Source organism: Podarcis muralis, chromosome 6, assembly GCF_964188315.1.
Source record: "Podarcis muralis chromosome 6, rPodMur119.hap1.1, whole genome shotgun sequence".
In the NCBI taxonomy this organism is placed as follows: domain Eukaryota; kingdom Metazoa; phylum Chordata; class Lepidosauria; order Squamata; family Lacertidae; genus Podarcis; species Podarcis muralis.
Genome location: NC_135660.1, coordinates 25,630,929 through 25,658,418, shown reverse-complemented (window position 1 = coordinate 25,658,418; position 27,490 = coordinate 25,630,929). Strand labels below are relative to the sequence as shown.

At 45.0% G+C, this 27,490-nt stretch overlaps 1 protein-coding gene across 15 annotated transcripts; it reads right to left on the bottom strand.

Moving 5' to 3' along the window:
- Positions 1–282: 282 nt before the first annotated feature.
- On the bottom strand, positions 283–27,399 carry ZIC4 (Zic family zinc finger 4). 15 transcript variants are annotated; one of them, XM_028731238.2, is made up of 7 exons: positions 27,285–27,395; positions 25,121–25,279; positions 24,763–24,826; positions 20,953–21,037; positions 12,354–12,989; positions 7,153–7,495; positions 5,814–6,632 (listed from the first exon to the last, which is right to left on the bottom strand). In XM_028731238.2, the coding sequence occupies exons 4-7, from the start codon at positions 20,996–20,998 to the stop codon at positions 6,488–6,490; spliced, it is 1,170 nt and encodes a 389-aa protein (XP_028587071.1). In that variant the 5' UTR covers positions 20,999–21,037; positions 24,763–24,826; positions 25,121–25,279; positions 27,285–27,395; the 3' UTR covers positions 5,814–6,487. The 15 variants fall into 15 exon arrangements, with proteins under 15 accessions (XP_028587069.2, XP_028587071.1, XP_028587072.1 ...); XM_028731239.2 differs by lacking the exon at positions 27,285–27,395 and adding an exon at positions 26,813–27,243; XM_028731243.2 differs by lacking the exon at positions 24,763–24,826.
- Between the last annotated feature and the right edge of the window lie 91 nt (positions 27,400–27,490).

Here is a 27,490-nt window from a genome sequence, read left to right as displayed (position 1 = left end):
AGTGAACTAACTTCTTAAAAACAAGACAATCCCACCCCCGCAGTTCTGGAAATATTTATAAAAACAAAACACTAAGTGTAGTAGAAAGCAGATATTATTTTCCTGCGCCAAACCATTTCTTGGGCACCATAGCTTTCCAACCCTAACTTGAGAGAATCGTTTATCATTTTCTAGGGGCTTTGTTGAAGCCACAACGGATACTTGATTTTCAAAGGATCAGCTGGAAGGGGGTGGGGAGAGAAAAGAGAAAAGTAAAGACGAATTTAATCACAAAGAAGCAAGTTTTATATTCCTCATGGAGAGCTTTATTTTAAAAGTACAAATTATTTCTCCATAAGATTGAGTTTTCAGATAGCAATGATGTTTTCATCCAATATTCGTTTTTTTTATTTATTTAAAAATCCATAACATGTCCATAATATTCCAACAACAATAATTGCCATTACATCGCATTAGAAACCGACCCAAATTATACATGGTTGCTGCGTAGAATTGATTTTTCCTTTTGCTGTTTAGTGTACAAGTGATAGGAGGGGATTGTTTAAAAAAAACCTTTCAGAAATAGCACGGTAGGGCGAAAAATAAAACATTTTAATTCATCTTTATAAAAAGAAGCACCGAAGCTTCGTAAATATTTAAAGATACAATAACACTACGCAGAATTTGTACAAATATCCTTTTCAAATAAAGAAACATTAAACCCCTGGGGGAAAACTGCATCTATTGGTAGATTGGAAACTGAATTTGGATTATAATCTTCCTTGTAAACGACACATGATTTTGAAATCAGTTTTTTAAAAAATGAGATACCTTTATCTACTGAAGTTCCTGTATTGAATCGTGAGGAATCATCCATTGTGTGTTTCCTTACCCAATCATTCTAGAAGATGGAACCTGAAATTTGGAAAGTTCCTAGGAGAACCCCCCCCCCCTTTTTTTTAAACCAATACCATCTATGCAGAAGTAAGTGACACTGAGTTCAATGGGATTTACATTTACTCCCGGGTAAATGTGTATCTGATTGCAGCCTTACAGCTCAATCCTTGTTTACCCGTAAGTCCCACTGTTTTCAATGGGGCTTACTCCTATGAAAGCTTTATTAGGAGTCATCCTTACTCCGCTATCTTTTCTCACACCCCCTTTTAAGAATGATACCAACGCCACGATTTTTCTCTCTCCCCCCCCCCCCACTCCGTTTTACTGAAGTCTCAACTTTTGGAGATCTTAAAAACTTCCTCACTATTTTGTGACATTTTTGTTGGCCTAATAAAAGTATTGCCCTAATACTATGGTGTGAGTGGGTGGGAGTTGCGTTGTGTTTCTTCTTTTGTCTATATTTTTCATTCTGATTAAGGCAAGTGCTATTTAAACCTCAATCCTGAATAAATGCCTAAATTTAAGATGAATCTCACTTATTTCAAAGAAGCTTATTAATTCAGAAATTGTTTAGGACCACAGAGTCCCGCTGGAAACATTTCAAAACTAAACACGATACATAGAAGTCATTATTATTTATTTCACTAGGACTTATTTCACATATCGATTGGAACTGATGATGTACAATTGGTTTAAACGACAAATCCTTCTGCTAACTGAGGTATGGACAGGGTGTTTGCGAATTCCTAAGACGGCCTCCATAATGCAAGGCCCAGTATCTTCCAATAAACAAGCACCAGTTAAACCACTCTTCTTTCCTCAGCCTCTGAGCCAACAAAAACTTACTGGGATCACTGCCAATAGTTTACACTCAGCACTTGGCTGCGACAAAAGAGGGCCCAACAACGATGCTACCATTTCATGGGGACCCAAAACTACCAGTGTGGCAGAAATGCTAAACTGGTGAGCAGTGCATTCTCCAAGCCACTATCTCATTCCCAAAGACATCTATGGACTCTTGAGTTTGGTGTTGTTGTTTTTTCCCTCCCAATTGAGAGTACCAAGTTGCGGAGTGAGTGGGATGCTGTTACTTTTCTTTCCACTCGCTGACAATAAAACATTGAGACATATGGAAGCCATCGCTTTGAAGGCGTAACCATTTTAGTGCACTGCAGTAGAGAAACGTGCTTTTTAATAGGTAGTCTCAGCATTAACACGAGCCGAGCCTGCAATAAAGGCATGTACGAGCTGTTGCATTCTTTATACTGGGATAATGGGAGGGTAGCGAGGTTCAGCAGCTACAGACTTGGTGTTCATGGACGGCGTTCGTAGGAAGTTGGGTTTTGTGCAAAGAACAAAGGCTTGGGCAGAATTCAAGCCAATGAGTTCGGAATAGAAGATCCAGTTCCTCTGGGGCTGAGAAGTTCGGAAAGCAGAAGGGATCCTCTCTCGCTCTCGTTCTCCACCCCCCTCTCGTTTCCCCCTCCCACCCTCCCCACCCTAGAGCTACACGCCCCCCTCCACCTACAGAGAGACAGACATAGGCAGACAGACGTAGGTAGATGTATGTATCTGATTGTATACTGGGACATTTTCTGTCTCCATCCCAACGTTATCTTTTAAGAAGTTTGGTTCCATCTCTTTAGAAACGGTCCCAGCTAACGGGGCAGAGGGAGTTTGACAGAGGGGAGAACAAATCGCTGACAAAGAAGCTTTTTACGTTTCATCAGCGTTGTTAGGGCGACGAGGAGGAATTTCTCAGATAATAACTCCCACTTCAAAGATTTTTCAGCTCAATAGAAATTGGACCATCCTTTTTTATTCAGCCACAAGGGCTAGCACTAAAGACGACTCGACTGTTTGAATTTTTTTTTTTTCTGTTCGGCGTGTTTATTTTTCCCCTATTCACTGGGGTACTTGGATAAAATAAACAAGAAGACAATTACTGGAACATGGACTTCTAACTTTCCCGGGACCATGGCCCATCGCCCGTGGCCTCAGACTTGGGAGTGTCAAGTTCTGTAGCCCTGGAAGGCATTAAACCCTAATTTCTTGGGACATGGTTTTTGCCACACACCTAGGATCTAGTCCTTGTTTGTTTCCGTGAAAGAGTCAAGAAATTCAGAAGATTCCTCAGTCTTTGTTCTGGAAATGGCATCCCTTTCTAGTTCAGTCTCTATCTTCAGCAGTGTGTGTGTGTGTGTGTGTGTGTGTGTGTGTGTGTGTGTGTGTGTGTGTGGATGTGACTGTGTGTGTTTACAAAGAAGGAAATAGTGTCAAAAAGCAACTTAAAGCCGCAGCATTCAGCAAGGAGCTAGATCCTAAGGAGGATGGAGTCAGACACAGAAATATCGAAATGTTACTTGCAAAGCAAAGATCAGCAAATATATACATTTATGAATAAGAATAGTGACACCAGCTACTGTTTGGACCGTGCTTGTAGGATGTCTTAGCAGGGTTAAGCCTAGGGGCGTGGAGACAAGAGTTTTGTGAGCTCACTAGTAAACAAAACTGGTCCATTACTGACTTGCTCCTGAGCAGTCCTATTCTAGCCAAGTGGGCTGCTTTGAACAAAAGTGGGTCCTCTACTATTGAGTCCCAGCCCAGCCCCAGATTTCCATGGGTGCAAAATTTCACTCGACACTGGTAGCTCTTATAAAACCGCCTCGTCCCCTCCCGCCCTCCCCTACTTCGGTTTCTTAATCGCAGAGATCCAAGATGCTGCAACAAAAGCCCTCCTTAGAGAGCAAGCCAGCAAAGCAAGCCAAAGGGGACGAGATGGAGGAAGTCCATCTCTGAGGAAGAGCAGATTGAATGTATTAAGCTAGCATGAAACCAAAGGTCAGTGCAAATGTATCTTAATAGACTGTCTCGAATGGAGTGTGCCTCCTTTTCAAGGGCGCTTGCTATTGCTAGGCTCATTACCATAGCGATCCTAACGTGGCATGTTGATGCACCATAAAGCTCACACTTTCAACCCCCACCCTCCAACCAAAAAAAATAAAATAAAAATCAGAGCCTTTGAACAAGGCCGGGCTTGATTAGACCTTTCTCCTTTTCTTTTCCCTCCTTCAAACCCATTTCCTCGCCTTTAGAAAAGTCGCCATCAAATCCCAAAGGCCGTCTCTGATCATGGCCCAGAAGGAGAGAAACAAAAGTGAACTGGCGGACGGCGATTCAGGCGGCCCCCTTATTCTTCCTGACATTCTTATCCATTCTGATTATGGGCTGGAACAAGGACCCCCATTCGCGTGGGGGTTTTCTTGCCCCGGAAATTCGGAGGGAAAATATGCATACTCCCCGTCCATCACGAACACAACATACAAATGTGTGTGTGTGTGTGTGTGTGTGTGTGTGTGTGTGTGTGTGTGTGTGTGTGATGTGGTTTTGGCACTGTTGGGGTGTTTTCTGTTTTTTATATATATACATCGGTGAGGATGGGAGAAAGAAACTGAGCCGCGAGGGGATGGGGAGAAAGAGAGAGAATCTGTTAGACCTAAATATTATGTCCTTCATGAAAAGACTGGACGGGCTCCAGACTTCGCTTTTCACTCTTTTTAAGTATGACTTGCCTATTGCTATAGAAATCTTAACTCACCATGAAGATTCACCGTTGCGAAGAAATACTTTCATTGTGAGAGACTGCTTTGATGTCTAAGGCATAAGATGCGGGGCTTTTCAGCTGCCTCTGTCTAGATTACCTTGAGAGCAACGGGATAGACATCTGTAACAAGCAAATGAAAAATTAAAGGTGATTAGCCTACACATCCAAAAACCGCTTCTGCAAAGAAAGAAATCAAGAAGAAAAGGGAGAGGGAGGAGGAGGGCCGAGGGACGGAGCCGGGAGCGGGCAACCCAACTCCAGACAAGGTGGAAGCATCTTTTCGCAGATGGCCTCCATCCATCCATCTCTACCTTCTCATTTCCACGACGGCTCCACTAGATCAGAGGGAGTAAATGAGCAGCAGCACTAATGGCAACGAATATCTTGTTTTAATTTTTATCCTGAGAATCGGGACGGGATGGTTATTTCTTTGTTTGCTATGTTTCGTCCATGTAACTCGGCGATCTATTAAGGATCTCTCGCTGAGGCAGTGAGAAGGAATGGGGAACCAAGTCATGCACATTGTTCAAAAGGTAGATAGGTGATAGGTGGATTGATACCCAGATAGGTAGACTTTCTTCTATTTTTTATTTATTTATTATTTAATGTGAATGCCTGAATTACACCAACCGCCCCATCTTCAGATGTAAGTACCACGGTGTTCACACTTCACTGGGATGTCCCAATGAACTCAGTGGAACTTACTTCCGAGTAAATAAGCATATGGTCCTGCTGCACAAGGAAGATAGAGAGAAAGAAAGAAAGAGTTCAGAAATGTGGGAATGTTAAGGACGGTAGGGGAGGATATGTTGTTTTGATTATTATCCCTCCTCACTCACGCTCAGAGCACATTCCCTTTGGAGCCACATCCTCCTGTGTGTCCATTCTAGGCAACAGGAAAATGTTGTACTTGACTGCTCTAGGGATAATACATTCCACAAGAAATAAGAAATTTCTGTTGCTGGTGGTGTGTACATGGCTAACCCAGAGACTGGGCTGGACGTTTTGCTTCACTCTCCTTCACTGAACTGAAGGAAATGGCTTTGTAGAAGTGTTTTGGCTAAGATCTTAGAATGCCTACAGACAAATGGGCCTTTCCATAGTTTAAAAATCGATTAGAATGAACCACGCCCCCTCCCTCATTCCTAAATATACTGCCTGTAAATAAGTTTCATTGAAGTATATGGGTCTTACTACAAAGTGACGCGTTTAGGAGCTACAATCAGTAAATGAAATCCATATAATAATATTTCCACAAGCATCTAGGGAATTCGCTAGAAACAAGGACTCACATACTGCTGATAACAATCATATAGCTTTAGAGACCCCGACATATGTTCAAGATTTTAAAACCATTTTATTTTTACCTTTACAAAAAAAATAATTAATATTTCGAATTGTTATTTTACATAACTACTGTTGTGCGTTTCAAAACCAGACCACCACTGGGTTTACACCACGGGTTCAGAAAAAATCGACACGTCGTGAATCCTTTTGGACAATCCAAGCAACTCAACACAATTACGTCACTCATAACAACTCCCCCCCCCCTTCTCTCCAATTAACATGGATCTCACCTTCCATCCACTAAGGAGTCACAAGAACTCACAATTCAACAGAAATAATGCGAGGGAGGGGGAAGAGAAAAGGAGAATATGTTTATGCATTTAAATCCATTACTAGTGTAAATTAAAATGTACCATAAATCATTAAGCCACCCTTGGGTCTGTTTTATTAGTGACAAGTGGGAAGAATATACTGGTGAAAAAGGGGCAGTAAAGAGATTCCCCCCCCCCCCGAAAAAAACGTCAACTGAACTGGTAAATTAATCAAAGTATTTAATTGATCGATTTGTTGTACAGTTCGGTAACAAATAATATATTTATAGATACTGATGTTCCTTTTTGGGAGAGAAAAAAGCACACGCACACAGCCCCCCACCCCTGCCAAGAAACCCAATTAAAATCCAGACACTGGGCTAATAAAACTGTCCAAGAAAAAACACCATCACAAGATACCAGCACCGACGATCGCAGCTGTACAGCTAGAAATCCGTATTAAAACACTTTGGTTCATTGATACAAAAGGATGTTTCCATTCAAATCGAGGCCATTGTAAACGTATGGGAAGGAGTTGGTCCGCGGAGTCTGCCCTGGGAGGGTGTAAAATAAAAAGAAGAGCTCATGGAAAGAGGTGCGGGGAGGGGGAGGTGGCGGGTGGGGGGGTCTGCTGTCCTCTGTGCCATAATAAATACAAAACGGGGGTGGGGGAGAGAGGGAGGAGGTTTGTCCACCCCCCCCCCCCAATGTATCTTCTCTCCGATAGCCTGTGCAGCATTTCTGATCGAAGGTGACTGACGGGGGGAAGAGGGAAGAGGCTGGGGAGGGGGGAGGGGGAGGGGGCTTGCTCCCCAGGCCTGGGATCGATTTCCGCCCCTCCCCCAAGAACCGGGCCTTGCCGACCCGCCGTTCGTCCAGTGTGAGCCAAGGATCCACAGCACCCCGAAAAGAACAATGCAGTCTCGCCGCCGCCGGCGGGCCATCCTACCGTATTGACTTTAATAAGTGGGCCGGGGCTCGCAGTTCGTGTAAGCGGCCTCTCCCGGGTGAGGTGACGGAGAGTTACTGGGTGGAGTCGGGATGCCGCTGGCCCCTGAGCTCTGACACACGTACCATTCGCTCAGGTTGGCTGCCGCCTGGGTGGAGGAAGCCGCTGCGGGAGGTGGTGGCGGCGGCGGTGGCGGCGGCGGCTGAGGGGGCTCCCGGCCGCAGTCCGACGACGGCGACACCAGCGACGGGGTGGACGACTCGTAGCCCGAGCTGGGAGGTGGGGACTTGCAGTGGACTTTCATGTGCTTCCGCAAGGAGCTGGGGTGCGTGTAGGACTTGTCACAGCCTCGCACTTTGCAGTTGTAGGGCTTGTCGCTCGTGTGCACGTGGGAATGCTTCTTCCTGTCGCTGCTGTTGGCGAAGCGGCGCTCGCAGCCCTCGAACTCGCATTTGAAGGGCTTCTCGCCTGCAAGGAAAAGAGGGAATCCAGGGAGACTTTGCGTAAAGGACCAGGGTGGGGAAAGGTGCGGGTGTGCGGGTTTTATTGGGGTGGCGGGGTGGCGTGTCTGCAGGTCACAGGTTATTGAGCGATGAGCTCTGTGTCGCCCTCGCCCCACCTCGCTTTCCCAGCAGTGGCCGTGGAGCCAAACCCAGCAGAAGCGCCTAGCAGCACTGTATGTGAACAGGATTACAAGGGTGTGAGGAGAGATCTCTAAAGCTGTGGGGTCTTCTGAAATGACAAAGGGGGGAAGCTTCGTGTGTGAGTTTGTGTGTTCATCCCTATCAATGCCTGCCTTCCAGAGGAAGGGTGGAAATGTTCCAGGCCTTGGATGAAGGGCCTGGGGCGACGAGATGGGACAACGCTTTCTCTTCCCTAGGCTCCTTGCCCATCTCGCTCGCTCCTCTTATCCGTACCGTGTCCGTATGGACACATATTTCCCATCTCACAAATGCCCCTCCAAGCTCTCTCACCTGACAACCCCTTTACTTCAGAGATGGCTACATAACCTAGGTTAGGATCTGAAACCCCAGAACCTACGGATTCGTGGCCTTGTGGTGCATAGCTTCTTACTAGTCTCGGGCACTCCCACATAAACAACTCCACATGCTGCAAGGCGCCTTCTTCTTGCGCGCACACACAGAGTCGCACAAGAGCTCACATTTGACCTTGCCAATAGGCTTTGGAGGAAAGTGGGATTGCAAAGTAGGCTTCGGAGGAAACGATGAGCAAATGTCAGCAGCCAGCTCATTAAAACCATCGTTTAGATATACCACGGTTGAACCAGTGTTGCACAGGTTTAGAAATCTATATCTATCTATCTATCTATCTATCTATCTATCTATCTATCTATCTATCTATCTATATCTAACTAACTCTATCTATCTATCTCTATCTATCTATCTATCTATCTATCTATCATCTATCTATCTATCTATCTATCTATCTATCTATCTATCATCATCATCTCTTTCACCTCTCTCAAATTCATATGGAAATAACTAAATTAATACATAACTTAACCTAAAGGCAGTTCTGGTAGTTTCTGGAGAATAATCTACGATAGAGTATCTTTCCACTTCATATCCTTAGTATAGATTAATGATCTAGAAGGATCTCAGTAGCATTCTGCTCGGAAAGCCAACGCCTTACTGAGTAGGCCAAGATTTCATTTTGCTATCAAGGAAAATCTGCAGAAACTAACAGACAGGGACCTATTTAGCAGCGGAGAGAAAGAGAAAAACAACGACGCAGTCCATAGTGCATTGTCCATGGGAGAACTCATTGATCTGGCTAGATGATATGCATTGGAAACATATTAAACACCATATGCGGGATGAGATATTGGAAAGGTGAGGAGGGGTGAGAGACGGAAGGAAGCCAGATTCCCCATGAAATCTACTGGAGATAGTCTGTACACCAAATGCTGCATGGGCGATTTTTCGCCGATAAAGGAAAACACGTTGAAGCCACGTGCTTTGATGTCTCTACGGGGCACGGATGCCTTATTCTGAAAAACCAACAGACAGAGACGCTTGCGTACGAAAGTCGCGCAAAAAATGATATAACGCATATTTGACAGGGATGGGAAATGAAGGTCAGGATACTATGTGTTTCTTAGAGGCAAATGTTGCCAAAATAGCAGGGTAAGTGCATATGTGTGTTAGTGTGTGTTTGTTTGTGTAGCATTTTAAAAACATGAGTTCCTTAATGAGGCCATGTTATATATTCAGACTTCAGCACAAAACATTTTTTTTTATTTAAAAAAGCTGTGTCTACTGAATATGCTAAGGCGAAAGTGTTCTTTAAGAAATGTTGGTGGGGAGCTAAGCAACTGCTACTCACCCCCTACAAAAGCATTCTCTGTCGGTGTAATGATTCAGGGAAATCCGCCGTGCTGGACGGCTAGTTATTGCAAGGAGTAAAATATGGTTCCACATCTTAAAGAATATCGGTGGCAAATACCAATATTGGTCTCAGGCCTGCGAGAAAACGACGTTACTAGCAGGCTAGGCATGACAAGTGAGGCTCCGTGTGTACCTGCATCGAAAGGTATTTACTCATTTTGCTTTGTTTTGGCGGGGAGAGAAAAGAAAAGGAAGGTCGTCTGTATATTTTGACGGCTCTTTAAGTATTTTAATTATAGTTCCTTGTAAAGAAACAGTTTGACCTTCCGCTACTCAGCTGAAATAACAAATCACGAGGATTGGTGTAGCACAGGCAAGCAGTAAGTTAGGAGGCCCTGGGGAGAGGCCCCGTCATAAACCCAGCCATCGGGCGGAGTGAGTTACATCGTGGTATAAGACCGGTCTTGTTTCTCGCGAGCAGCAACAGAAAAATAAATAAAAATGGCCAGCTTCCTTCCACACCTCGGCACCTTGGCAGAGGTAAATAAAGGCCCCGGCCACAAGAAATGATTGCAGAAATGGGCTCTTCCTTGTTGGCTGTAGCGCATTATCATCTATGAATGGTTTCAGGCCTAGGGTTAATGTTAGAGTTCCCCCTGTTAAAAGGATAGGATTCCCTGCGCGTAAATATGTATCGGTCAAAAGGAAATGTGCTTGAATGTTTGTCTCTGACCCGCCGCACTTTTGAAAGTGTGTGTTTGGGGGTGGAGAGATGCGGGGGGGGGGGAGGAAGAGAGGAAGAGAGGACTGAGGACGGATGGGGGCAAGGGCGCGCGCGCGCACACACTGCAGCGAGTCGACACCGCCATTTTCTACCCACACTTGTAGCTCTCACAGGACTCGCTGTGGAGAGCAATACGTACAGCTTGGAGATTTTAGCATAATCCTCCCAACTCTGGGACTGGATTAAAGTATTTGCAAAATTCTCGAGGGGGAGGGGAGGAGGGATATTGAGCTTGCCAGCGCCAGCACTATAAATTACAAGTTAAAACATACCTCTCTTACTGCGGCCTAAACACCACCTTGGTCACAATTGTCCTTTGGCCAGTTCTGATGGTAAGGAAGTGATTTTTGCTTTCCTTCTTTTGATACCTGTGCTACGTTATTGTGAATTAAGTTCGATCTCTCTCTCTCTTTCCCTCCCTCCCTCCCTCTCTCTCATCTCCAGAAACCCATTCCTGTCTGCCCAGGCTCAGGGAAACGCAACGTCATTAATATTTGAGAAGGCAATTATTTTCTCGTTTAAATCTAGAACTGTCTTCATGAATAATTTGCAGGAAGTTCTATTGCCATTTCAGAAACATTTGGGTTTGAGAATTTAGGGAGGGATGGGTCAATCGAAAACGCTGCATTGTAATAAGGCCTAAGGATTCCACCTCCACTTCTCCCTCTCTCCATCCCAAGCCTAGCCCACCACCACTGCAAAAATAAATTAATTAAGCAGAGAAGTTCAAGCGAAACGACTACATAATGTAGTACATTTTGAATGCTGAACTCCAAGCCCGCACCCTTCCCAGGCACTCAACTGGTTGCACTGATGTAGGTCAAATTTACCAAGAATCCGACCATTTTCTGCTTCATAGACTTCAAAGGAGAAGGCGGCTAAAGGGCAGTAAAAGTTTGTTTACTTAAGAAAAACACTGTAATTAAGGGATGAACTGTGCTCTTCAGTGCTTTCCTACCTAACACGAAGATGCCTTGGTGTCATTCGCATTATTAATATTTTAAATAAAATAAGTAACAAAATATTCTCCATCAAATGCACAGCTTTATTTTAAACGTGGTTTTTGGAGGGGGGAAGGGGACCAACCTAACCATACTACAGTTAAGGCTACGACATTTTAGAACTGCAGAAAGAAAGAGAGAGAGAGTCGTTGGGTTGTAAGGATATCTTACAATAGGATTATGTCGTTTTCCTGGGAGTTTATAAGGCTGTGGAGTGTGTGTGCAAAAAAACTGCACAGTGGAACGGATTTAATTTTCCAAAAGGGCTTATTTATTATCTTCTGGTGTGTGTGTGAGAGAGAAAGGGAGTCAGATAGGAAGGAGTGGAGTGGAGAAGGCAATAAAAAGCTAAGAAGACCGGCTGCTAAACTAACTCTGTACAACTTCACAGGCTGAATTTGGAAGTCTGAAAACTTTATACCGCCAGTTTCATTCATTCACCACAGATGCTTCTGTGGATTCCGAGGTCAAAGAGGGTGTTGGCAAGGTCTTCCCCTTCAAATAACTTTCCTTTCTGTGTTAACTAGAAATTGTTCCTATTTCTGACAAAAAATTCCTTCATAATTCTGGCCAATGACCGTTCAAAAGGAACAGGCTAGGAAGACAACATTAACTCCGAACACACACCACTACTCCCCTCTTTCCTTCCCAGGTTCCAAAAGAGCACCTTCCCATATTTCAACCTCCGTAGCAGTTTAAGAAGGAAAAGGCTCTTACGAAGACTTGGGATGAAACATCGCAGGGTTCCTCGTACAAAACAAAAAGAGGGGACCTTGCAGCTGTGCTTTTCTCACAAGGAAGGCGGCAGAAGCAGCATCCCAGCAGCATCACTCAAAACTGCCTAGACAAGTTGCAACTTCCATTGTTCGCTCCTAATTTGCGAGCTTGCATCAAGATTGGACGCTTTTCCGTCTCTATAGGGCTTTTTAACTCTCCCCTCTCCAGGAAATCCCGATCTAAATCATGGAAGACCTTGCATACGCACATACACATACACGTCAGCATTATGCATCCACACACGCCTCAATTCTTCAAACGAAAGACAACAATCAAAACAAACTATTGATCCGGTCTTCATTGGCTAGTATTAATTCTATGTAGAATTATAGCGGGCGGGGGCGGGGTGGGGGAGATCTCACATGCAGCAGATAGCTGAACAAAACACGAATGAAGAAAGACCTTTCCATACTGACCTGTGTGCGTCCTTTTGTGGATTTTGAGATTTTCCGAGCGAGCGAAGACTTTCCCGCATCCCGGGAAAGGACAAGGGAAAGGTTTCTCCCCCGTGTGGACTCGGATGTGGTTGACCAGTTTGTATTTGGCCTTGAAAGGCTTCCCTTCCCTGGGACACTCTTCCCAGAAGCAAATGTGGTTGGACTGCTCCGGCCCTCCAACGTGCTCCACGGTGACGTGAGTCACCAGCTCGTGCATGGTGCTGAAAGTTTTCGAGCATAATTTTTTGGGAGTCTGGTCCAGTTCGATCCACTTGCAGATGAGCTCCTGCTTGATGGGCTGCCTCATGTAGCGGAAGAAAGCCCCAGGGCCGTGGTGTGGAGCTAAATTCACGTTCAGGTTCATGCCACCGTAGCCGTGGAAGGAGGAAGCAGCAAAAGGATCTGTCCTGGAGACTGGTACTGGCGTGAAAGGTTCAGACCTGGCATACATTTCTCCAGGTAGCCCCAGCCTTATCTGTCCGTTTAGATGGCCACCTGGAGCTGCATGGGGAGGTTGCTCATGGTGGAGTCCAGTAAAAAGCGAGGGAGTTCCGGCTTCTGAGTGGTGGTGGTGGAGGTGGTGGTGGTGGTGAGCATGGTGTCCGGGGTAGCTACCTGTTGTTGAGACAAACATTCCATGGTGAGAACCTGTAGCAGCAGAGTGTTGATAAGGGAGCCCTGGCATGACTGGGGCTGTCAGATCTCTGCGCAGGAAGAATTCCCTACCTGATGAAAGAGCATGACTTGGGTGAGGGACTGCGTAAGGGACTGTTGTTGACTGCGCCGGGCCAAATGCTCCTGCTGGACTGGGTACCACCTCGGCTTGGCCTGTCACAGGATGGTGGGGATGAGGCTGAGGGGCAGGGCTGAGCTTAAGGGCCGCTGAGTGATGAGGAGGATGAGAGTGGTGGCGGTGGTGGTGATGATGATGATGATGGAGAGGATGGTGGTGGTGCCCCATGTGTTCTGACCGGAATGGACTCAGCCCGAGGCGGCTTTCTGCAGCGTACTCCCCAGGGTGCGTGGGAACCATGGAGTGGGGATGCCCGGCGAAGCCTGTCATGCTCTGAGGGGAGTGGTGATGGTGGCGGTGATGACGATGACGAGGAGCCCCTGCCAAGCCTAGTAATTTCAGCGCCGTGCTCCGTTTGGAGAGTGAAGCAGAGTCCATTACTGGGCTCCCCCAAAGCCGCCAAGCTCTCCTGGTTCTACTACAATTCTAAAAAGTCACCTGACGCCGAGGAGGGGGGAGCGAGGGAGAAAGAGGAAGAGGGAAAGAGCGGTGGAAAAACTTTTTTGAAAGTCGTCCCCCCCACCCGCAAAGAAAAAAGGTTTTTCCCCTCCCTCTCTCTTGGTCTGGACTATTTGGCTTTGTTTTGTTTTTGCTCCCCGCTCCCCCCCTTCCCCTTTCTTTTCTCCCCCTCCTCTTCCATTATTTTGTGTGTGTGTGTGTGTTTTTCCTCCTTCCTTTTTTTTTTTTTTTAATGCCTACGTGGAATCCCATACGCTTTGAGAAGCAGCAGCAGGACGCTGGGAGGCTACTGAATAGCGCTTCACAGACTAGGCTCCAACCCAGAGAGCCAAACAATCAGGGCGGTCGCTGATTGGCCGAAGCCGCCTGACCGAAGTCAGCGCTGACAGGTCCCCGCTGAAGTCTGAAAAGATTTAGGAAGGGGTAAAGGGGCGGGGAGGGAGGAAGAGGACTCGGGAAGCAGTGCGCCTGCGCTGCGTTTGTGGATAATCCCCCCCCCCACCAAAAGCTCCTTCCCTTTCTCCTCCTCCTCTTCCCCCTTTGCCCCCCTCCCTCTCTAGCTCTAACCAGTGCGCCGAGCTTGTCCGGTGTTTGCATTTACTCCCCGCATTTTGTTTTTATCTGCGTTTAACTGATTAAGGGCCGCTGGAACAGTCTTCCCCAGACGAAATGAGGGGTCCTCCGAGTCGTTTACGCGCTAATGAGCAGTGGTTGCCAAAGGAGGAACAAGGCCTTGAGCAAGCGGCGGCAGCAGCTCCTGGGAGCGCCGGGGAGGCGAGGCTGGCTGGCGGGTGGCTGTTGCTTTCTCCCCACCCCTTCCAAAGACGCTTTGGTTGTCCCCGATCATCTGCTTAGAAGAGCCAGGCGCTTGGAGGTATCCCGAGTGATCTCCTGACTCTTGCATGGCTTGGATCGTGGCTCAAGCCCCTTCTGCTTTCTGTTCTCCTGCTAGCCTCCAACCATTTACTTTTACACACACACACACACACACGTTCTCCTTCCACACCCAGCCCTGTCTCTTTTTCTCACTTAGCCTCGTAATGAGCAGACGATTTAATGGAGAGCTCAGATCGGTGTCTGCTTCGGGGCGGACTGCCTGATTGGCCACCGAGCAGCTCATTGTGGACTAACCAAAGTGCAATTCTCAACTCCCTTCCAGTTTCCTTCCTGCAAGAGCAACAACAAAGATGGAGAAGGGGCGGGAGGGGAGGAAGGTAGCACACATCACACAGGGACTTTCACAAAACTTCCGCTCTCGAGGGACAGGGGAGCGGGGGGGGGGGGCGAAATACGGCTAGGCCAAGCCGCCGCAGGAATCAGCAGGGAAGGAGGTAGGGAGGAGAGAGACTGCCCGGAGAAGGTCTGCCGAGACGTAGCAAGCTCTTCTCCGTCCCCTTTCCCTGCCCTCACAATCGCCCAGATTATGAATGAATCCGAAAGACAGGAGACGCGCGGGGCTTTCTGAGACCGCCTCATAAATTCCTTTGCCTACGACCCACCATTGTAGCAAGTAGAGAAGCGCGTAGGTTTGTTACCAAGCCTGTTTTGGGCCAGGAGCAAAAGTCTAGGTTGGTTTTTTTAAAGCAATACAGCGATGGTGGTGGACCCCAAACCCCGGACCACGCAAGATGCTTTCGAGGGATCCAATCCTACACACACACTACCTCCACCCTCGCTTCCTACCCTCCAGCCCAACCGCTCCATCAATTTGACTGCTGATTATTTATAGCACAGACAAATCTCCGGGACTCCCGTCCCCAACAGAAATGGGCACAATGTGGAAGAGACAGGCCTTGCATACAGAAGTCGTCCTGGGAAGCGGAGCTGGGCAGCTAGGTATTTAGATTTCTGACACTTGTTGGCGGCCCAGAGAACCAGGCCTTTAAAACAACAACAACAAAGGCTCTGCCACATCTTTCATTTCCCACGATTACACGATATTTATGTCCCCCCACCTTTAAAAGTAATACAAAAAAGTCATACCTAATACCTGCAATTAACTGGCGCATATAACCCAATCCAAATATTGCAAATCATTTCAGGAGGCTTATGCAACTAATAAGTCTCTGACCACCTGAAGCAGCCTGGATGCGTGTGAAACATCGTGTCGAATCCCTTTGCCTCTCCCTGTCAAACGCAATCGCCCACATTCATTTATAAGGAGCAATTAAAAGATCAAGTCAATTTAAAAAGCAACCTGTAGATTAATAGATAAATCTATCGGACGTTATGCTGCTCAGATTTGCTCATTGTCAAACGGAAAATAAACCGATTGCAAGTGTACTGTATCCGTGATGAAAATAAAAGTATAGGGTTTATTATTTTTACCCCCACCTAAAAAAAAAGTCATTGAGAGCCCTTCCAATGAATGCTGGAACCCGATATTACTGAATTCAGGTAATTCTGTTCTCCTCCATTTAGTGGGATAATATCAAAATTCAGCCTTGAACTCTGGACCTAAACTCCTAAACGTAAAAGTTACTTTAAGTATACCCACTTTCTGCAGAAGGGCAGCTTTCAATTTTACTTAAAATCCAGTAAGAAACACGGCAATTTTAAGAATGTATCCCCCCATTGAACAAGCAGCATTTTTTACTTTTAAATGACATCCTGCGAAAAGAGCCCTTTATTTTTATTTCATTTTTTAAAACTGAACCATTTGGGCAAAAGTAAAATGCAAAATCGACACGTACTTTAAAAAATAATATTCTTTTCCGCTTTCTGTCCCGTGTTAATAGCTGCACAAGTGATGTCCTGAAACCGAAAGCCGCTCTTAAGTTACTTGTGGTAATGCCCTGAGTATTAGTGAGGTCAGTGTTATTAAAGATGCAATCACAACACTCACTTGAGAGTAATCCCAACTGAATTCAGTGGAAGTTCCAAGGAAACATGCATAGGATGGGTTTTAACTCATTTCAGATGCAAGACTAGGTGGTGAATTAAAAGTGTCCCCCCCCCCTCAAAGGAAGTCACATATTAAAGGAGAATAACATCATTTCTCGGGATACAGAACTTCAGTTTCAAGAGTAAATATTTCTTTCTCTCATCATCGCAAAATTTACATCCTCTCATACAGTAAATAAACCATCTGAAGCCGCACTGAACACTTACAGCTTTCCCACCACTATCCCCTCCCCCCCAAAAATATTTGAACTTTTTGTTTTTATTTTTTAAAAGCAACGTTTAGCTATACTGTGGAAACAGTTGCCAGTCGCTGCATTTTAGAAAAATCACCCCGGAGACAGACCTTAGCAAACATCAAAACAATTTCTTGGGATATTCTAAAGTTGCTTGCTAAATGTTGTTTTTGTATGCTTGGGAACAACCATTCCCGACTCAAGCAATTGCCAATCAAATTTACGTAAAGCAGAAAAATAGGAGCCTGCCTCCTATAAAATATTTTTGAATTGCTAAATCGTGGAATATTGAGTTCAAGATGTACGACATGCATAAATAATTATCTAAGAAGCATCTCATTACACTTTATACCATAGCGGGAGTTATATTCTTGTTTTTGACCATTTTTGTACAGATCACAATACTGAGGATAAAATAAAAGGCAGCTAAATCGGTATTTATTATTGTATGAATGTAACGCGCGCGCACACATTGATGCCCCGAGGACCTGAAAAGTTACACACGCTGTAATTAACTAGCTCTCCTTACGTAACATGTTTATGTAGACAACTTAAACCCCCCAGTAGTTCAAGACGACCTTCCCTTGCCAGTTTCTTTGCCCTAAGCCAAAAACATTTCGTCCTTCCCCTTCCTCATCCCTGACCATCTCCGAAGGAGATCACAGAAAGAAAGAAACGTTATCGGAAGCAGGACTCTGGAAGGCTGTTACTTACAAAGGTACTGAGAGTGTGACTTCCAAATAAAGCTGTTTTCCTCATCCCTCCTTACAACCACTTCACCTCTACACTCTTGACATCCTTCAGTCCTGACAGTCCTCAGTCAAGGGAGAAAACATCTGGAACAGTTTATCAATATATATATGTTACTATCGGTTGGCTTAGGCCATTCTAAAATATTGGCATGGCTTCTTGTCAAACGCTAATGGCTTTATCCGCTCTTACTTAAAACCCTGAGGTTCCTCACAGGGGTTTCCCCCCCCCTTGTTCCCCCCTCTGCTTGCATGAGTCCAATGGAAAAGAAATGGCCCATGGTGTCTCTCTCATTATATTAGGTGAAGTTAGTGCTCTCACTCCTAGCATTTGTTGTGTACCTTGGGAGACATATCTCTCTCTGTGTGTGTGTGTGTGTGTGTGTGTGTGTGTGCGCGCGCGCGCATAAAGGAGACAGAGCAGACAAGTGAGGGAGGGTGGTGATGCAGATGGAGCTGTACACATGACCAGAAGGCGGAGGAAACAGAACGAGGAGGGCCTGAACAAAGTTCCAGAGTTATCCAGGAGACTTGCATCTGCGATGCAGCTCTTACCTGTCTAATGTGCGCTTTTCTTTGTGGTTCCCTCAGTGTGTGTGTGTGTGTGTGTGTGCGCGCGCGCGCGCGCGCGCACGGTTCATTTAGTAGTTCATTTTGCCTGCAAAACATGTTCTATATACTGAGTAGATAAAACGACCAGAAGAGCAGAATAGCTCACCCTTCCACAAATAAACAAATCGGGATGGCAGGGACTCCCCGCCTTATATTTTAAAACTGTCATGGCCCTCATGGACGCATTCCACTTCTAATATAAATACTGGAGCTGAGGAACTTGATGACAAGGAGAGATGCACTTTGCAAGAATAACGCCCAGCCCAGTTGCGTTAGCACGGCCACTAGCCAAAAGCAGAATCTAGACTCCCCAAAGGCAATAAGATTGTTTGGTTACTAGCTCCACTGGACTGCTGCTGCTGCTAATACTACTACTACTGCCATTAGCTTCCCACCGGAGGACCGCAGCCGCATAAGGCGTGGAAGAGACAATTAGAAGTCCTTGCACGTTTGTCCACACAAAATGTTTTGCGGATCGCAGTTTCTCCCCCTACTGACTGCCCTGGACAATGTGGCCCAATTGTAAAGTATTGGCAAGATGCCCTTTACTCACAGAGCCCAGTTAAGTCCACCTATTGGGACTATGTAAGCGGGTTTCAATGAGATTGCTGCGGCTTAACTGTCTTGTGAACTGGTTTGAGGATCCTAACAACTTGAACACCGTGGCCCAGTGGTTTGGGGAGGGGGGGGGGAATCACAGACTTGCCCTGCCAGACAGTGGGTAGGAGAGAGATGAGGTTTGTTGAAGAAAAACCCTCTTATTACGCACACACATTGACAGCACCTACTAATAACCATTGCAAAGCTGAACAAATTACAATTGACTTCTTCCGTTTCAGGTTTTGCTTATCATAGCCTAGGAAATAAATGCATACCAGAAAGTAGGCAGCAAAGCAGCCATTCTGCCCTCTGTCTCCCACTGACACCAGCGACAATTATGTCTGCTTAAGTGTCGGCAGGATTGCCGCCCAATGGCGTGTTCTGTTGCTTCCAGTGACCTCAGGCACGAACTGGAAAAGATGTGGTTAAGATATCTGCATAAGAGAAACCACAGTATTATTTCTGTAGGTTGGAGATTCAGCAGAAATCTGTTGTGGGAAGGAGATTTACACTTTCCCCCCCAAAATACCTTCTCGATCAGTTCCAAGGATCAACAGCCTAAGAGTCTGAGGTGCTTTTTTGCACTCTAAAACCAGATATAATCACATTTGTAGTTTATATTATCCTATCTTCCTCAAGGAATAGATTACATTTCTGCATAAATACGACACTTGGCTGATTTCCCCAATAAATAAGTAAATACAGAATGGAAGAGTGTAAGCTTTTTTAAAACAACAACAATAAATAAATAAACTTCCTAAACTTTAGAGCAATCATCTGGTCTTATACGCTGCCAGTATTTTCTTTACCCCATCTCCTTAACAGAGTTTATTAGGCTGTATCTGCTAGCAGAATCTGACCTTTAGCTTTCAGTTAAAACAGCCAGATTCTCTGGGCGATTGAGACTCGCAGAAACTTTTTTCGCGTTTTCTATGTCTGTCTCGCTGAAGGGTCATTGAATCAGTGTAGGGAAGTGGTGACCTTTCCGAAGAAGGTCTTCACTGCTTATGAAGAAGGAAAGTCTTGTGAATAAGGGATTTCTATGCAACTCTACCCCTTCCCACTTCAAAAATCGCCTGTAAACGCAAATCTTCAGGGTGCACTACGGACCTTGTCGCCTTAATTCGAATAGCAGCGTAGGAATTCATAGGAAAAGGAACCAGCCCGATAAGAGGCTTCCTTAAGCTGAAATATACGGGGGCAAGACTTGTGTCGTGCACATGATTTCGAGGGAAGCAATCCATTTAAAACCCAAGTTATCTGGGGGATTAACTGAGTTGTTGATGGGTTGTAAGAGAATAATACAGGGGGAAGCCCGTGTTTCTTGATCACCTATTCAGCATTTAGGCAGCCGGGAGACTTAAGAGAAGGGACGGAATTCACCAAAATCAAGAAGAGCCACGTGGAAGGATTGGTGAAGAATCGCCGCAAGATAAGGATAAGAATTAAACGTGAACCCTCCCTTCAGGTATTGGCTCAGAAAATATGACGGAAAATACTGATGTAAAATAAAGGAGAAATTCTGTATCTCTCTCCCCCCCCCTTTTTAATATTGCCTTTTATTGCTGAAAACTAATGTCTAATTGGGCTAAGCTACAGGAAAGGATGACAAAGCAGGTAACAGGTAGAAGGTAATGACCAGTTGTGAAGATGGGATGGCTCCAAATCCTCTTCCTCCCACCGGTTCAGAACTTGAATTACTGAAGATCAACCCAATCAAATGTTTATTTCAAATGGAATACTTAATCTAGTGCCTCAGATTAAGGTATTCCTGTCAGACAAGATGTCAATCAATGCCCTACTTAACTCCTCGCATGGTGGAAGTTGGGTAGCCAGCACATTGTGGAAAGCTGGTATACCGGGTAACGATGATACATATCATGTGAACCCCATCGCCAAGATCAAAGCTTTCTTCTTTAATAGGATCCAATACATGTCAAACCTCATTCCAATCAAATCGCCCGTAAATTAATGCAAGATGAATATGTCATAGAATAATGTGACAATGCAATCACAGAGGGTCAGGGGTTGTTGTTTCAATGAGAGAGTTGTCAAATATTAATTCTAGAACCTCCAAATGAATAGGCAGAGAGCAGGATTAAGCGCTTGCTGGTGGGACCTTGTGTGGCTGATTTGCGTTCATGCAAGCAAGTTAAACACTATAGGGGAGGAATCATATATTGTCTTTGGGCTTTTTTTTTAAAAAAGAAAGTCATATTTTAACTTACTTGACTGTCCCAGAAGGTTTCTGTAAAGTCGTTTTCTTTTCCTCATTACAAGGGTAACCTTGTGCCTTATTTTCTAACTTGGTTCCTGTTCAGGAGAGAAAAGTGGCAATATTTTTTAAAGTGTCTAGTTTATATGCAAGTGATAAATAATTGAAGAATGGTGTGAAATCTTTTTTCTTTTTTTTAATACCCCCATCCCGAATAAAAACCTCAAATTGTTTTGGAACTCAAGTCTTTGTGTCGCCAAAATATGGCAGAAGTAAAGAAGGGGGGGGAGGGGGAGAGATGGAAGAGGTGGAATATATTTACAATAAAACATTTCAAAACTTCGTGCATATATTACAGAACAACCCTAGGGCTGATTTAGAGGAAGAGATAGGACAGGAGATTTCCAGAATTCTGCTTTGATCTGACACATACCTCCTGGCTGAGCACTGAGAAGTCTTACCACCGACGACGCTGCATTGTTTATGGACTTTTCAGAGCTAATGTTAAACTTTTCAGCGCTAATATCGTCGTGTTTGTTTGCAAGACTCTTCCAACCAAAGGTGAGATGCTTTAAAGCTGCCGCTTTTGCACCGTCCAACTCTTACTTTTCAAAGGAGAACCAATGGCCTGACGGTGCCAAGAGGGGAGCTCTCAGTGCAGATACTAAGACTTAAGAGCAGACTTCAAAAAGCAATAGATTCAGCCCATGACTTAGTGCTAGTGGTTAATGTGAACAGTAAAGTAGGAATAATACGAAAGAGTGACGATAACCCTTGTGCCAATTGCAGAGGAAGTAAATGACCAAGTCTAAATATTGTTGCAGGAGCTCTTTCTGAATATATATTCCTGAAAGGGAGATAGGAAGGAGAGGAACATATACTTTATATTATTTCATAAGAACCAAAGAATGCAAATATTTGAGCTCAAAGAGTGATTTTGCATAGCTTTTGTATAGCTGTTGTTTTTATAAAAAAAACTACATTAGAAAGATTTCCAATGGGAGTGAAATAAATAAATAAATAAATAAATAATAAACAAACAAACAAACAAACAAACAAACAAACTCTTAAAATGCTCAATGAAGTTATTGAATCAAGGAGGGGCTTTATATGGGATGCCCAAACTTGACACTTTTGAATCATTATAAATTATTATGATGCTATTAATTATTCTTATTCTGGAATACGTTTTAATTTTCAAAAATAAACAGATGTCCGGGGGAGGGGGGCAGAGACCATATTTCCTCAAATACTATCAAGATGGAGTACAACGTCTCCGCACATCATGTAAAATTTGGGGTTATTATTAACACCGAAGTAGTGTTCTGACCTGAAGAAGGGAAAAGATAGGATTTCCTGTTTCTTTTTGGCTCGAAAAAAGAAGAGGAAATAGGTGCAAGGTCCATGAATGGGGGAAAAACCCCGGCATTATATACCTTAACTTCACTTATTAATACTTTTTTCCCTCCTAGTTTAAAGTTTGACACGCACCTCACCCGAAATTTCAAAATAGGGGGCACCGTAAACAGCGTCTGTTTACAGCCCGAACTCTTTCTTATGTATTCCATTCCAGAAGTGCATGAGATTATTTTACTGTGTGAGATGCACTTCTGAGATGAGATGGAACAAGCCTGTGTATGTGTGCGTAGGTGTTTGTACGCGTGTGTGTGTAGTATTTACATCCAGAAAGGCTGGACTTCTGCTGCAGGTCGACTAGTCAACAGCCTCTATTTCCATACTAAAAACAATTTGGCAGCACTCAAACCATGTCCGGTAACCCGACTCTCGATGCAGCCAGCCATTCTAATAAACTTCCAGCAAATCTTTTACACATCCAGCTGACTCTTTGGAATACCATGCGGAATTTGGGGGTTCTTCTTATGAACTATTTCCATCCTCAAACGGCCTAGTTGAGGCAAGGGAAGCTGCAATGAATCCACCTCCCCTACGCATATTGTTTTAAAAGCATAACATATATTTTTCAACGCTCTGAGACTGAGCATACAAGGCTCAAGGTAATCCTAAATGTCTATTACTCTTATAGAGTAACTCAGAAGACACTTGGACAGATCTTGCCTTTCAAGAGCTAGACAAATTGTTTGCGGAGAGCATTAGAGCAACTCTGTTCTTGGACGAAGGTTAGGAAATCAGGTTGAGCTAGTCGTTTTCGAAACGGAAGGGCGAACCAATGTGCACAGAGGCGGGCGCGCGCGGGCGCGCGGGCGCGCGGCTACACACTCGAGTCATTGTCCCGGATACGGTGGGCCCGGCACATGTTCCCGGTCGCAGGTCAGAGGTCAAGCTCCAGGGGTGTTTCCAAAGCCGGCCACTTCAAGAACTCAAGCCTTCAACACTTATCCAAACTGATTAACTACATGATCAACAGTAGCCGAGGAAATGCAACGGGGTTCACCGGTCTCGCCACTGCGAGAAACAGCCAGACCAGGATAGTGTGTGTGTGTGTGTGTGTGTGTGTGTGTGTGTGTGTGTGTGTGTGTGAGAGAGAGAGAGAGAGAGAGAGAGAGAGAGAGAGAGAGAATGGCGGGGGAGATGTGACTTTCGTGGAAATCCTTCTCGATTCCCTTTAAGACTTGGATAGCCTAAAGCTCTGTCGCCCTCCTCCTTCTGATCCAGATTTTACAGATATTCTCTTTAAAGAATAAAATAAAAATGCAGCAAAATAAATCAGCGAAAGGGTTTGGTGGTGGTTGGTGTTTTTTTAAAAAAAAAATAAAATACCATGCAGATTGGTAGACATTTTTGCACGAATAAAAAAAGAAACAAGGAGTTAAATGATGGTGGAGTGGGGTGTTTGTGTGTAAGGGAGGTGGGAGTGTCACCCGATTACGGAGAGCTCCTGATCGAGATGGGAATGGAAGGTCCATTGTGAAAAGCTTACGAAGTCTTGGCTACTAGACCTTTAGCCACAGACATGGTTAACTCCTTCCTAACTGCGCAGGAGAGAGTGCCTGAAACAGAGAAACTGGTGCCGAGTTCTCAAGGGGGAGCAAGACCTGGTCTGACCAGTCCCCGCCTCTCGGTTCCCCCCTGCACCTCGAGCCCAAAGCAGCGACTCATCTTCCACGGTTGGGAGGCTGGAGCAGAGGTGGACCGAGATAACCGCACTTCTCTAACGCTCGGCACCCTAGGGCATTGTCTGCTTAGGATACACGCTCTGATGTTCTCCGCCTCCTGTTCCCTCTCTTCCGAGGCAACCGCATCTCTTTCGCTGCCCTATCTTTTCTCCGTCTGCCCTCCTGTAGTGGGCGTTCAGATATAGGGCGCTTGTCCCAGCGGCACCATGGGAAGCACCTTGATCACAAACGCCCCGATCCACTTGGCGGTGTGGACCTTCGGGTCGGGGAAGGGAAAGCCCTGCCCGCCTTTGGCGGTGGGGCCAGGTGCAGCTTTACCTCCCAGCAGTCTCCCGTGGAGGAAAGTCTCTGCCCACGTGCCTGAAAAGGTGCCAAACCACATCCGCAGAGTGTGTGCGAAGGGGAGGGGGGGCTCCTAAGGTTCATTCATGCACATAACAAGCCTCCTGAAGGTGAAAGGTTGCTCCAGCGCTTGGCCTGACTGTGGCAGAAGGGAAGCCGCATTTCCTAGCCCGCCCCGCGTCTCCCACCCCTTGATCACCACTTCAGTCACTTACCCCTCTCCACCTGTTGAAGCAGAGATCCCCTCATTTCTGCCTAGCATGTCAGAACTGACCAAAAAAAAGAAGAAAGTCGAAAGACAGAGGGAGACGAGAGGAGAGGCTGGGGGGTGGGTGGGATAGAGGGGGTAGGGTGGGCAGCGGTTGGATCAAACAAAACCAAAACACCTCTTGGGCGACTTCATCGAGGCGGTCATCCTTCATTTCTTCTTTTCTTGCTTTCTGGGAGCAGCTGGGGATTGTATGGAGAGGCAGAAATGAACCTTCAGGATGATATTTTAATGGCTTATATGTCACGTTGGTGCATGTGGCTTTGAACTGGAGCAGCTTTCGTTTCCTGCAGAGAGCATGCCGCAAATCCCACTTGATAACTTCTGCAGCCCACAACACTTGCACACAGAGCGCGCGCAGACACACACACACACACACACACACACACACACACACACACACACACACACACAAATGGACTTTATATCTGAACATGTTCTCAACAGCAAACAAACAAACAAACTTTGGACTGTACCCTTCCACGGCTGTTGACTCTTGAGATGGGGTTAAGTGTTGCTCTGCATTTTGGAGAGGCGAATCTATTCCCTTTTGCTAACTTCAAGTATGTGTAGATTATTCTCTCTGGGACCAAACGTTCCTGAGATTCTTGCCCGTCGCTCTGGGATTAGGCATACTAGAGCGAGAGGGCGAAAGAGCAAGATCTCATTACATATACCAAGTCTAACACATGAAAACTCTTTATATTCCTTATCAAGGGAAGATGCTTCAGACCTGTTGCTTTAGGACCTTAGATGTGTGCTTGTATGTATGTGTGTATGTGTTTGTATGCGTCTGTGTAAACACACACACACACACACACACACACAAAAAAACATTGTGTGTGTGCGTGCGTGCGTTTGTGTGTGCAAGCCTTCTCTCATGCAAGCAGTATTACCTCCGCTATCGGCCAGAAACTATGAAGCCGTGCTAATAGAACTGCCCGGAATATCCTCCTTTATGCATTGAACCTACTCGGAAATCTGATATATATAGTATTACACTGCCGAATGGCAGTAAAAAGGTTGTTTTTGTTTTACTTAAACCAAACAGTGTGCCCCTCCCACATTTCACTGAAATATACAGCTCTGAAATAGGAAATATTTTTCGTGCACTTTTATCTGCCAGGGGAATTGATTCCTAACTCCTTTAACAGAAAACAGGATAAATCAGGTTAGGGGAAAGTCATAGCGAAGTCACATAAAGGCTGGACAAAGGTTCAAAACCCGAAGGGTTTTGATTTCTAGTTAACATTTATTAACATCCCTCTCCGTCTCCGTCTAACACACAGACTCACATTTTCTGTATTGGGGTTGGGGATGGTCCAGGTTAAAATATTATTATGATGGCTTTTTTAAAAAAACAAAACTAAAAACACTGTTCTCAGCAAAACGCACCCTTTCTCAAAACTACACGGGCTTCACAGGGAATAACATACCCAAGTTGCTTTGCTTAATTGATTGAGTCACAATGATTGTCTCTTTTTAAGTAACCATACTTCTACATCTCGACAATCATTTTAATATATAGTCAATGGGTCTTTGTAACAGGAACAAAGAAGAACTATCCGTAGTTTTTCAATAGACTTGAGTTGGGTAAAGGCAGGTTAATCGAGGGGTTGCATCTAGAAAACAAGCAAGTGTTGTATGTTTGCACTGAATCCAAATGTCTGCATTTTCCTAACTAAATCAAAGGGAGTGTTATTTCTTTTTCTGCTCACTCATCTGAAGGTAAGTAAATTTTCTCTGGCGATCACAAGCTTGGTCAGCAACAAAGGCGCCGCCTGCTTTTTCCACCGTCCTGGTGTGGCAAGTTGAGGAATTTCAATAAATGTGACAAGGGTGACTGATTTGTGAACTAGAAAAGGTTTGAGCGTCAGAAAATTTATATTGCTCCTATCTAGTGAGGATTTCAAATACATTATAAAACCCCAGGATCCAAAAGCTCTATGCAGCACAGAAGAGACAAAAGCAACTTTGGGAGGGGGGGGGGGGGAAATACAGTCTTTTTTTTTTTTTTTACCTGAATGAAAGAGGTCGCGTAAAAAAGAAAGAAAGAAAAACAAGAAACAAAGTGCAAGGAGATACAATAACAACACAACACTACACACACACACACACACACACACACACACAAACACACAGGCAGAAAGTTAAGCGCTCTCACCCACCTGCCTTTTGATGGGTGCTAAAAAATAATTCAGAAAAAAACAAAGTGATGGAACGTTACAGCCGTTTCCCCACAGAAATCACGCCTGCTGTTTTAAAGCAAAATCTAATGTAACCAACACATGCGTTTTGGAGAGCATCTGAAAGAAAACAAGGAGGAAGCCCAAATGGAAAAGGAGCAAGTCACAAAAGGACTTCCCTGGGCAACTCCTTAAAAAGTTGTGTTGTTCAAAGATCTCGATCTCCAGGAACCAAGCATCACCATCACAAGAAAGAAGGAAAAGATAGGCACAGGAATAACATCTACATCTTTCTCTATCTCCATAAAACAGTTATAGAAAAGAGAGCTTTGGAATATTGCCGAGCCGAAATATATATCTATATCTATATATTATATATGTTTATGTATATAAAAAGTTGCTACTCCTGTACAAGCCTGTTTGTCAAAAGCGATGTCAATGCGCTTCACAATACCTGGGATTGATGAGCTGAGCTGGCCAATCAGGAGAGAAGAAAGGTTTTGCGCACCCTTAGTTGGAGAGGAAGGAGGGAGTTGCAAGCGAAAGTGGGAACCGCCAGGCACCAATGATCAGCGACGTCGGTCTTTACGTAGCTCCTCCTCCTTCTCCCATTCATCAAGGGGGGGACGGTGTCGTCTTTTCAATTCATTTATCTGCAGG